The sequence below is a fragment of the Marmota monax genome, unplaced genomic scaffold (genome assembly GCF_021218885.2).
Source record: "Marmota monax isolate L192 unplaced genomic scaffold, Marmota_monax_Labrador192_F-V1.1 WCK01_AAM20220418_F8-fsc00008, whole genome shotgun sequence".
Classification (NCBI taxonomy): Eukaryota; Metazoa; Chordata; class Mammalia; order Rodentia; family Sciuridae; genus Marmota; species Marmota monax.
In genome coordinates, this window is record NW_026694432.1 from 9,930,672 (window position 1) to 9,943,080 (window position 12,409).

At 40.1% G+C, this 12,409-nt stretch overlaps 1 protein-coding gene across 2 annotated transcripts in view; it reads left to right on the plus strand.

Annotated features, from left to right (window-relative positions):
* The first annotated feature begins 6,395 nt into the window (after nt 1–6,395).
* Nucleotides 6,396–12,409, plus strand: part of Trit1 (tRNA isopentenyltransferase 1) — a 49,707-nt gene continuing 43,693 nt past the window's right edge. The window contains exon 1 of one of the 2 annotated variants that reach the window (XM_046469133.2): nt 6,396–6,569. In XM_046469133.2, coding sequence (XP_046325089.1) covers nt 6,396–6,569 — 174 coding nt within the window. The remainder of the gene's footprint in view (nt 6,570–12,409) is intronic. The other variant, XM_058570861.1, reaches the window with a different exon arrangement.

The following is a 12,409-nucleotide window of genomic DNA, read 5'->3' on the forward strand; positions in this document are numbered from 1 at the left end:
AATGGATACACACATTGATACCTCAAGGCGTGGCAAATCATAAGGGAAGCAGTAACCAGGTTAGGGAGATTGAGATAGAGAAGGAAGGGAGGACAGGGACTTGAGCCTCTGGTCTCCAGTGTCCCTAGCCCATGGTGGGCAGAGGCTGTGTGTCTGTAATGTGTTGAACACACAGACTCTCCATTGCTCTTCATTACACACTGGTGGAGCCAACTGCCTCCATCCAGTTAGTAAGTACTCAAAGCAAATCTTGTTAAGGCAGTGATGCTCAACATAGACACATAGAGTGTGTCTATGCACCCCCAAGAGTCTGCTGCAGTAGGTCAGGGCCAGGAATTTGTACTGCTAACAGGCCAGCAGGGTAATGGACTCATGAGGCCACACTTAGAGGAAAATTGGTATAAGTGTGTAGATTGGTGCCTGCAATGATAAATGAGGTTATAGTTTCTTCCCTCTAACAGTTTATGAGCTTGCAAAGGTGATTACGACAGAGGGGGCTGGGGTTGTGGCTCAGTGGTAGAGCACTTGCCTAGCATGGGTTCAAGCCTCAGCACCACATAAAATAAATAAATAAAATAAAGGTATATATATAAAGATGATTACAAAAAAGGGAATGTATGTGTCAAACAAGGATTACAGCTAGGAAGGGAAAGAAAACTTCATTTGCTGGAATCATTAGGAAAACTCCTATTGGAGATTACTCAGACTAGAAGTACAGCTAAGATTTGGCTAAGTGAAGAGGAGGAGGATGTCCTGAGGAGGAGAATGTCTTAAATTGTAGGAACAGCGATGGCAAGGAGCAGTTGGGAATGATGTATCAATCTTGGGGAGGGGGGAGGAATCTGGTATAGTCTGATTTGCTAGCTGGGTAGTCTGATATTTTTACAAAATGAGGGCTACGCCAGGTTTTTAAGGGAATCCTTTCAGAAGCAAACATCCTCTTGCAATTTTGTGAAATAAGGAAGTTGGGGGAAAAAACTGTGGTTTGGAATACAATGAGATTGAGGTGATGGGGTCATCCAAACTGAATCAACCAACAGAAAGTTGGAAGTGTGACTTTGGAGCTTTAGAAAGGGATTTTAATGAAAAACATCACCTTGAGACTTAAGATATAAAGATGAGTAAGGATCTGGCCTGGGCACAGTGGTTCATGCCTATAATCCCAGTGACTCTGGAGGCTGAAGCAAGAGGATCACAAGTTTGAAGCCACTGTGGGAAATTTAGCCAGAGACCTTGTCTCAAAATAGAAAATAAAAAGGGCTGGGGACATAGCTCATGGTAGAGCATCCCTGGTACGTCCTTGGTTCAATCCCTAGTACTGCCAGAAAAAATAAATAAATAAAATGCAGATTGAGAAGTCACCAGAGAAAAGGAGAGAGCTTGAAGGAGTCATGAAATTAGAACTGGAACTTAAAAAGGGAACTCTACTCTCTTTCTTCTCCTTACTTATTTTCAAAAGTTTTGATGTCCCACATTTGAACTGGCCAATCGCCAATGGAAATAGCAATTCGTTAAAACAATGTAAGATATTATGATTATTCACAGGCACTGTACTGGGGGGAATAATGCCCACCATACTCTGGCCAGAATTTGTGTACTGTCAGAACCTGTTAATGTGACCTTATGTGTAAATAGGGTCTTTGCAGGTGTAATCAAGTTAAAATGAGGACATAATGTATAAGGGTGAAGTAAACCCTAATCCAATGACTATTGTCCCAAGGAGAAGTAGTTCAGACAAAAATACATATAGAGGGACTGTAGTTGTGGCTCAGTGGTACGGCACTTGCCCAGCATGTGAGAGGCACTGGGTTTGATTCTCAGCACTGCATATAAATAAATGAATAATAAAAAAAGGTCCGTCAACATCTAAATAAAATATTTTAAACCCCCATATCTATATTACATTAAAAAGAAAATACACACAGAGGGAAAATGGCCACGTGAAGAGAGGATAGAAATGGGGAGCGTCACAAACCAAACCAAGGAACGTCAAGAATTGCTGGTAGCTATCAAGAGCAGAAAGATGCAAAGGATTCTTCCCTAGAGGGAACATTGGGAACAGAGCTCTGCAGACAGCTTGATTTCAGATGTCTAGCCTCCAGAACGACAAGAAAATAAGTTTCTGTTTTAAGTCACTTTGTGCATGATAATTTGTTATGGAAGCCCTGTGAGTCAAATATAGGCATCAAGTTCATTGTGAACTATCTCCCACAGGAAATTTTTTTTCTTTGGGGTACCTAATTATCATAAAGCCTGGGCTATAAGGGCATCTTGAGTTGTATCAAAAAGTTGTGTTAAAAAATAAAAAAGTGGGCTGGGGATGTGGCTCAAGTAGTAGCACTCTCGCCTAGCATGTGTGAGACATTGGGTTCGATCCTCAGCACCACATAAAAATAAAATAAAGATATTGTGTTCACCTAAAACTAAAAAATAAATATTAAAAAAAGTTAGGGTTTATATTGACCCATCTTTTCTTTCTTACCATGGAGATAGATGCTTTAGGCCTCCCACGGCATATTTTTCTTTCTGTTTTGAATGCCACAGCATCCTCTATAATTCCATCTTAAATGTTCACACTTCCCAGGTGATCTGCTATAAATCAACCTTCTATTCTAATGGCTTCACCTTTTGCCTTTCCCCTACACGCTTCTTTTTCTAAAAATAAAATAATAACATTTATTTATTTATTTATGGTACTGGGGATTGAACCCAAGGGCATTCTATCTCTGAGTTACATATCCAGCCTTTCTTCTTCTCCTTCTCCTTCTCCTTCTCCTTCTCCTTCTTCTTCTTCTTCTTGTTTTTATTTTGAGACAGGATCTCACTAAGTTGTCCATGCTCACCTCTAACTTGCGATCCTCTTGCCTCAGCCTCCTGAATCACTGAGGTTACAGGTGTGTACCACCACACTTGGCTAAAAATAAATTTATTTAAAGTATGCAGAGAAAAGAAAATATAATAAACACTATGAATTCATCACCCAGACTTTTCTCCCTACCTCTGCCCCCACTTTCTTCTTTTCTTTCTCCTTTTCTACCATATTCTTATGTCTATTCCACCCCACATACTGCTCTCAATTTCTCAAGGAAGGTGAGGTAGGTGCAGAAGGACCCAGCCTGACTATATGCCTGCTCTGAGGATATAATACACACACACACAGGGGATGAAAATTAGGTGGCTGACACTGGGCGCAGTGGTACATGCCTGTAATTCCAGTGGCTTGGGAGGCCGAAGCAGGAGGATCCCAAGTCCAAAGTCAGTCTCAGCAACTCAGTGAGGTTCTAAGCAACTTAATGAGATCCTGTATTGAAATACAAAGTATTAAAAAGGACTGGGAATGTGGCTCAGTGGTTAAGTGCCCCTGGGTTCAATTACCCTCCAACTAATTTGAGTATTCCCAACACCTCTCTTTCCTGCCTTTTAAATATGCTCTTATAATCTTGGCATTTTTGCCTTTAAAACCAGATTTTTGGGGCTGGGGGTTTAGCTCAGTAGTAGAGCACCTGTCTAGCATATTCGAGGCCCTGGGCTTGATACCCAGTACTGCAAAACACAACAGCACCAACAAACTAAGATTTCTTTGTCCACAATAATCGGTAATGTATGAAATATGTTGGAGATGGGCTTCTATAGCTTTCTTTTAGATATATACCTATATTTTAAGTGACAGATTCTCTTTCCTCCTGAGACTCCTTTCAGAAGAGAGTGATCTACGTCCCATCTGGCCTCATGTAAGAAGGAGAATAGTCAAGACCAGTACCTAGACATGGTACAAATTGTTTTCCTTACTCCTTTTGCCTTCTTTTGTCTTCTTATTACCTTGTAAAGCTTCCCACTCGAGGGTTTTTATGTTGTTGTTTTAGAAATACTTATAAACTTCTGGTCATAGCCTTCAATTTCCTAATTTTTCCTTAAACTTAATGTCTCTGATTAGAATTTCAAGTTACAGATTATCTTTCAGAATCTGTTTTTAGTGTAATTTAGAGTTCAGAAGATCATTTAGGAGACAAGTAAAGGTACAAATAAAACAGCATAATGTATTTATAAAAATACATTCCTATTTCCTTTTAGCTTGACTTGTAGAAACGCAATGAATGGAAATGGTACTATGTTTTTCTCACTTCTCCTCATTTGTTTTGGATCACAGACTTCATTCTGATTTAGGAGTCTTTCCTGCTCAGCATTTCAGTGATAATTCTCCCCATGGTCTACAGGATCCCTGTTCTCCTTGTTTCTATAGCAACAGTCCTGTGTTGCTTGGCTAGAAGTAATTTTCTACTGCTGTGGTGAAGCCCTATTTTTTTCATTCCTTTCTCTCTAGTTGCCTTGGTAACCAGCCTCTTCCTTTTCTGGTCTCTTGGTGGTAAATTCCACCCCCCCCCTCTTTTTTTTCCCCCCTCTCTAGTAACAGTCACCTGGTCATGACTTGGACAGTGTTATTCCATCTGCGAATGAGCATATTTTGTCATCATCAGATTGTCATCATGAAATCAATCTCCTTTTTCCTTATGTCCATCAAGCTCTGGTCTGCCATCTTTCTGGTGGTTGTCATGGTAACCATACCCTCTGAAAGTATCCAAGCAAAGACTCTACAGTTAACAACCATCATATGAGAGTGTCTGCCAATATGTGGCCACACATCTCCATTTTAAATCCAGCCCCAGGCGGGTATCACAAATTGGAGAGAACATGGCTTTTGATAAAGCAGTCTGGATTGAGAAAAAGAAGTACTGGGGACCCAGAACTGGAAACTGGTATTCCTCCTCAAAACATAGGAGGCTACAAGGTTCAGGCAGGGACTGCAAGAGTGGCCATTATGCCAAAAGAATTTCAAGTGATTGAGAAATATATTGACAGTCATTTGAGGCAGGCCCATGATATGCTCTAAATTTCCAGGGGTCACTCCTTTGGTACAAGGTTTGACCTGAGAGCTAGGCAGAACCAATAATAGGGAAAAACAAATTGTAACTATTTTTTGGTAGTGTTGGGGATAAAACTCAGGACCTTGCATATGTAGGACATCCCCAGCACTGATTTAACACTGATAGAAATCTCCAACCCCAAAACTCTTAACTTGGCTAAAGAGGGATTATCACAATAGGTTTTTAGGCACTTTTATACATTACCAAAAATTTCTCTGCCCTTAGATTGCTCTTATCTCTTTAGGGAGGCAGATGGGATGTAAAAATTATAATACTAATAAGTGTTCAACAAATGGTGGTTGTTATGCCCTGGGGCATTGTAGCAGAGACTTTTCAGACATTATTTAATTTTCTCCTTATGGCACTTCTGGAAGAATACTGAGGTTAAGAGGTGAAGTTAGGGGCTGGGTGTGTAGCTCAATGGTAGAGCATCTGGGAGGCTCAATACTCAGAAGGGGGGCGAGGAGTGAAGTGTATGGAGGTCACAGGTTCATCTGATTCATCTGATTCCAAAGTAATTTCATAAAAGGGTGTGTGGAATCTCTTGAATTTTGGTCCTGCTTGGTTCTAATTTTTCCCACCCACACTTTAATCTGAGGGTTGTTACTATTTTATCCTTTCTGTTGTCCTTCCATTTCCTCTTCTAATATTGTGGGTTGTTGTTCATTAGTTTGCTTTTCTGTTCTTTTTTTTTTTTTAAATATTTATTTATTTTTAGTTTTTGGCGGACACAACATCTTTGTGTGGTGCTGAGGATCGAACCCGGGCCGCACGCATGCCAGGCAAGAGCGCTACCGCTTGAGCCACATCCCCAGCCCTGCTTTTCTGTTCTCATCTTATCTCTTGCATCCTTTGGCCAAGGGGATGGAAAGTTTTGTCCTGGTTTCTGATTGCATCTGACGTTGTACTGCAGAATGAAAACAGTAGAACAGCCGCCCTTGTCTGAGAACTGGGCAGACCTGATTCTGGAGAATGGCATACCTTTAAGCTCACTAGCGCCAGCACTAAATAGGCAAGTCATTTTTTCTGTCCATTTAACAATTATTGGGTGTTCATTCGCTACCAACTCCTGCTTCCAGGCCCTGGAGATACAGCAATAGCCTAGGCAGGACTTTCTTTTGCCATTGTGGAATTTACAGCCGGAAGTATAAGTCAGAAAATAACCAAGAGGCCAATATATAGTTATATATTCTAATTAGTGCTATGAAGAAAAAAATTGGGTGCCGTGAAATAAGAAATAATAGGGATGCCTCTATTTTAGATGGGGCTGTCTTCCCTGTTTTAAGAGAGCAGGCAGGTGAGTTTCTGATGCCAGCTAGCTTATGGCAATCCCACGTGAGCCTCCTAAATTGAGACCTTTGTCTTGCAGCGCCCTTCTGTCTCAGCATCCTTCCTTTAGAGCCTGAGATACGCGCCGGCGTATTGACTGTTGCCATGGAGACAGTGTCCGGCGCATGCGCAAATATCTCCAAGATGGCGGCGATGGCGGCTGCACGAGCAGTTCCTGTGGGCCCTGGGCTTCGGGGCTTGCAACGGACATTACCTCTGGTAGTGATTCTCGGGGCTACCGGCACTGGCAAGTCCACCCTGGCATTGCAGCTAGGCCAGCGGCTTGGTGGAGAGATCGTCAGCGCTGACTCCATGCAGGTATGGCAGTGCGTCTGGCCCAGGGTCTGGGAACGCTGAGGGCCGCGCGCAGGCCTTTGGAGGAGTGGACGTTCTGTCGCGTGGCGGTAGTGGGTAAACTTGAGGCTTGTGTACCATAGGGGCTAGGTGAAGGGAAACCATACTTACTAGGTGTCAACCGTATGCCTACACAATTACGACACTGTAGTTTGGTACAGACTATGATCATCTCTCCATTTACAGATGAGGGTGTTGGGGGGAGGTGAAACGACTTGCTCCGTGTCACACTGCAAATAAATGGAGGAGATGGTATTTGAACCTACAAGGTTGACATTTAGGCGTGCAATGAATATCTTTTTAAATTAAAATTATTGAAGAGCTTTTGCTGTAATTCTAACTTTAACCCAGTGAGACCAGGAAAAATTAGATGCGTCCTGTGAGCTTCTTCTGGCATGATGGAATACAGCAAGCAGGAGACCTGGATTCTCGAGTTTAGAATCTGCATTGGCCATGTGACTTCTGATTACCAATGCCCTTTATTTGGACCTTATAATGTAGAGGAAATGTCATCCACTTCACAGTGGGGAAATGTTTAGTAAATGAGATCATGAATGTTTGAATTAAGAACAGGATGGTCTGCCCAGAAGAAGGCCACATATGTGGTAAAGCTGAAGTTCTCAACCCTGTTGGCTGAGTGACTTGAGGGGTCTTTCCCTCTTCTTTCAGCTGGGAGGGGTATCTTATTCATCTCAGGTGGGAGCATTTGTGCTTGATTGAAAGTGGGTGACATTTGGGTGAATCTAGTGGAGCAATTACAACAATTGTTTGTTCAAGAGAATTTACAGTTCTGCATATTCACAGTAATTGAGATGTTGAACATGAAGTGCCGGTCACTGAACCTAGCCTCCAATGAGTACTTAACAGGAATGGCAATTCTTTTCCTCACTTCACTCTATAAGCCCTTTAGCATGAATTCTACCTTATTAGCTCATTTGGGGTGACAAGACCATAGCACACACGAAATGAAAGGATAATTCAAAAGGTTTGCATTTGGCTTTGTGCCAGCTTTGGGAGACAGAATTTAGCTAAAATTCCAGCTCTGTCTCTTCCAAGATATGCAACTTTAACCTAACTTCCGTGTGCCTTTGTTTCTTCTATAAAGTAGGAAAATAGTAACAACATTATTGTGATGATTAAATGAGATAAAGTATGTGAAGCACTTAATACACTATATGGTATGAAGTAAGAGTTAAAAATATGGTAGCTACTGCTTTCTGCAAGATCAGAGACAAAGCCATAATCTCTGTACTTAAGGAGTCATGTATATACAGATTAGACATCTGTATATACATGAAATATGGTTAGAGCTAGTAAGTGTTTGAACAGAGACATTTATGGTGCTTTGCAAGGTGGACAGGATTGGGGGAAGTGAGACTGAAAGTACTAGATTTGATGATAAACTATTAAATATTATCAAAATCATGAGAAGGAGAAGGGTGAAGTCATTGAAGCTTGGCATAGTCATGGAAAGCTCTCTAAAAATGGGCTTGAGAAATAGGTCAGGTTTGGATAGGTAAGAAAGAAGAAAAGACATATCAAAGGAAGGAACACAAGAGTTAAAAGGTGAGGGTTGGCGCTAGGGATATAGCTCAGTTGGTAGAGTGCTTTTGCCTCACATGCACAAGCCCCTTGGTTCAACCCCAGCCCCCTCCCCCCCCCCCAAAAAAAAAGATGAGGGCTGGGGGTAGAGTGCTTGCCGTGCACATGTGAGGCACTAGGCTCAATACTCAGCACTACATAAAAATAAATAAATAAAATGAAGGTATAGTGTCATCTACAACTAAAAAAAAAAAAAAGAAAGAAAAGTTAAAAAATGAAATGGTCAAAGAATATATAGTAAAGAGACTGTTAAATAGCCTGGTATCATAGATATTATGGTGTGAGATGAGTAACATGATGAAGGCAGTATGTAAGGAGCATGCATTTGTGAGCAAAATATGTATTGAATTGAAGAATGGTATTAATAATAGATCTAAGACCTAATACTTTTTTTTTTTTGTACTGGGGTTTGAACTCAGGGGTTCTCAACCATTGAACCACATCCCCTGTCCTATTTTGTATTTTATTTAAGGACAGAGTCTCACTGAGTTGCTTAGCACCTCACTGTTGCTAAGGCTGGCTTTGAACTCATCCTCCTGTCTGAGCCTTCTAAGCTGCTGGGATTACATGTGTGTGCCACCAGGCCTGGCTCTATGACCTGATACTTTGGAGACTTGATTAATATGGACTTTAGTAAGATGGAGTTACACAAATGATATCTAAGGACCATTCCAATTCTTCCATTCTATAATTTCTATATTCTGAGTTGGTGTGGTGTTAATAGGGATGGAGGAGAAAAGAAAGATGTAATGTTTTGAAGGTAATATCATGTTATTATTTTACTGATATCAGTTGGTCATTGATTGAGGAAGGACGAGAAAAATGGGTACAGTGTAGTTCAGGATTCAGATTTGGACGCCTGGGAGAATGGTGAACTTGGAGATCAGGAAGATTTTGCATCTAAGGGGAAGTCTAGTTAGTGGATATTTGGAGAATGCTCTAGACAAAAACCCACTTCAGGACTCTTGCACTTGTTATCTCTGCCTGATAGAACCTCTGTTCTTACATAACAGTGTGGCTTGTGCCTACTTTTCTGGTCTTTTCTTAGATGTCACCTTTCCTATACCACCAGAATTCCCAGTCAAAAGTATTCTCACCAGGTGCTGTGGCACTTGCCTGTAATTCCAGCAATTTAGGAGGCTGAGACAGGAGGACTGCAAGTTTGAGACCAGCTTCAGCAATTTAGTAAGGCCCTAAGCAACTTAGCAAGACCCTGGCTCAAAACAGAAAAATGAAAAGGACTAGGGATGTGGTTCAGTAGTCAAGTGGTTCAATCCCCAGTACCAAAAAGGGGGAAAAAAGTGTTCTTAATAAATCAGCTTAATTTTACATCTATTTTATTTTATTTTATTTTGGTACTGGGGATTAAACCAAGGGACTTTCTACCTATGAGTAGTATCCCTAGCCCTTTGTATTTTATTTATTTATTTTTGCAGTACTAGGAATTGAACCCAGGGGCATGCTACCATTGAGATATCTATGTATCTAATATCTCTATCTATATATGACCCTAACCTCTTTTGTTTTTTGAGACAGGATCTTGCTAAGTTGTTGAGACTGACCTCAAGCTTGTGATCCTCATGCCTCAGACTCCTGAGTAGTTAGGACTATAGGCATGTGCTATTGTGGCCGGCTTTACATCTATTTTTAAGTAATTTATTGGGTTCTGGTAATGAGGGTTGCGTATAACTCTGTAATAGCTATTGCATACTCAGAATGTTTCTTTACTCAAAGCTGTGTGCCTAAGGGTAAAGTTGCAGAGGCCTTGCTCACAGTAAAATAGGCTGGTTGGTGGAATACTTTATGCCTCACGTAGTGCTGATGATATGGTAGATCTTTAATGTTTGGTGAAATATTTTATTAAAAGGGTACATTTTATAATTTTAATACATTCAAGTTCTTTCTGTGGTTGTAACTGGAATATGAGAGTTAAATTTCTTTCATCCTTCGGATGCTATGAGGATTAATTAATATATGAAAAACAATGAAGACTGTTGAACTTTCTGAACTGTTTATAGATTGTGTTTAATTTTGATTATACCTTGGATATTCATAGTATTTTCTCTTGATCCCTACTAAAAATTTTTGCCTTTATTTTTACTTTTAAGTTGAAATAATGAAATGAATTATCCATGTGCCATTCTTTGTGGGTATGCACAATTCTTCATTTCTGTCTTTGCTCACCATCCTCCCCCTGTTAGAGTAGTGCTGCTCTGCTTGTTTTTTAGCCAATGAAATTATATGCTGCTTTTCAGTGACTTGAGGTTCATTTGGAATATATTTGGCAAATGTGAACAAAATGCCATTCTCTCTGTGTGTGTGTGTGTGTGTGTGTGTGTATGTTTCAAGGGCAAGCCATATGAGACATAAAGTGTCTAAATTACATGGACTACTTACTGTTCAGTGAGCAAGGCCTCTAGCAACTTTTCCTTGATGATATACAACTAATGCTAGGCAAGTGCTCTATCACAGAGCTATATAACCCAGCCTGAAAAATGACATTCTTTTTTTTTTTTTCTTCTTTTTTCCAAGGCCTTGCCCATGATAGCCAAGTGCTTTACCATTGAGCCACATCTCCAGTCCTTTTTATTTTTTATTTTGAGACAGGGTTTGGCTGAGTTGGTAAGGCTAGCCTTAAATTTACCATCCTCCTACCTTAGCATCCCAGGTAGCTGGGATTATAGGCCTGTGCTGCAATGACTGGCTAATTTTTACATTTTAGTATCCCTTTCAACATGCTGCCCAGACTTTTATATTCAGAAGTGTCTCAGTGAGGAAAAACAAAAAAAGTTGTAAAACGCTGCCCTAAATTTTCAGTTGTCTTGCATGTCATACCTTCATCCCTTTGTCCTACCTTGACTGTAGGGTCATTCCAAGGCAACCCCCTACAGCTCATTTTCTTTCCAGGGAGAGTGGTTGGCATATGTATGTCCAGAACAGATATTTATTTGTACATTCATGTTCATAGCAGCATTATTCACAGTAGCCAAAAGATGGAGGCAATTCATGCTTCTACCAAAGATGTATAAATAAAATGTGGTGCATACATTTAAGAAAATATTATTTTCCTATTTTATTTTCAGTGTGCTTAAGCATAATGTTTCAAGTGAGTTTCTTGTAGACGGTAATGGTTAGGTCATGTTCTACCCATTGTTGTCTTTTAATTGGTATATTAATAACATTCATAGTAATGTAATTATTCTGTGTTTGGGCTTAGGTCTGCCATTTTATTCATTTTTCTGTTCTATTTTTATTTCTGTATTTTTTACATTCCTGAAAATTAAACATTTTTTTTATAGTTTAAATTAATTCATCTTGATTTTGAGAGTAGGTTACTAGGGATTGAACTCAGGGGCACTTGACCACTGAACCACATCCCCAGCCCTATTTTGTATTTTATTTAGAGACAGGGTCTCACTGAGTTGCTTAGTGCCTTGCTTCTGCTGAGGCTGGCTTTGAACTCCTGTAACAATGGGATTACAGGGATTTGCCACTTCACCTGGCTCTTTATAAAGCCTTTTAATGACCCCTCTAGGTAGTATAATTGTCATAGTTTGGTATCATGTTTTTTTACTAGTTTGAGTGAAGTGTGGAAACTTTACTTCCATATATGGTTCTTAGCTACCCTTGTTTATAAGATGATTGCCCTAAATATTTCTTCTATATACATTTAGAATTATAGTAGGCAATAGTTTAAATTTTGGCTCTCAAAAACAATTTAGAAAAACTCAAGGGGAGGAAAAGAAGACTATTATAATTATCCACTTACAAAGCCAAGAATGGGAATTTATTTTTTATTTTTTCTGCTCTGGGGATTGAACCCTGGGTCTCAGGCATGGTAGGCAACTGCTCTATCACTGAGCTACATTCCCAGCATCAAGATCAGGGATTTAAAAAATTAGAAGTGAAATCATTTTTACATAGGAGATGCCACAGAAAATCAAACAATAATCTTATGGCCTTCTGCCTAATTAAGATTAACGCAACAGTTAAAACGGTCTAATGGGGCATGGTGCCATAGGCCTGTAATTCCAGCAATGTGGGAGGCTGAGGCAGGAGGATCACAAATTCAAGGCCAACCTCAACAGTTTAATTGAACTTAATCTGCAGCATCACAAAAACAGATAAACAAATGAACAAACAAACACACACACACACACAAAAACCTGAGCAAAACTAAAATCAAAACACAGAAAGATCTT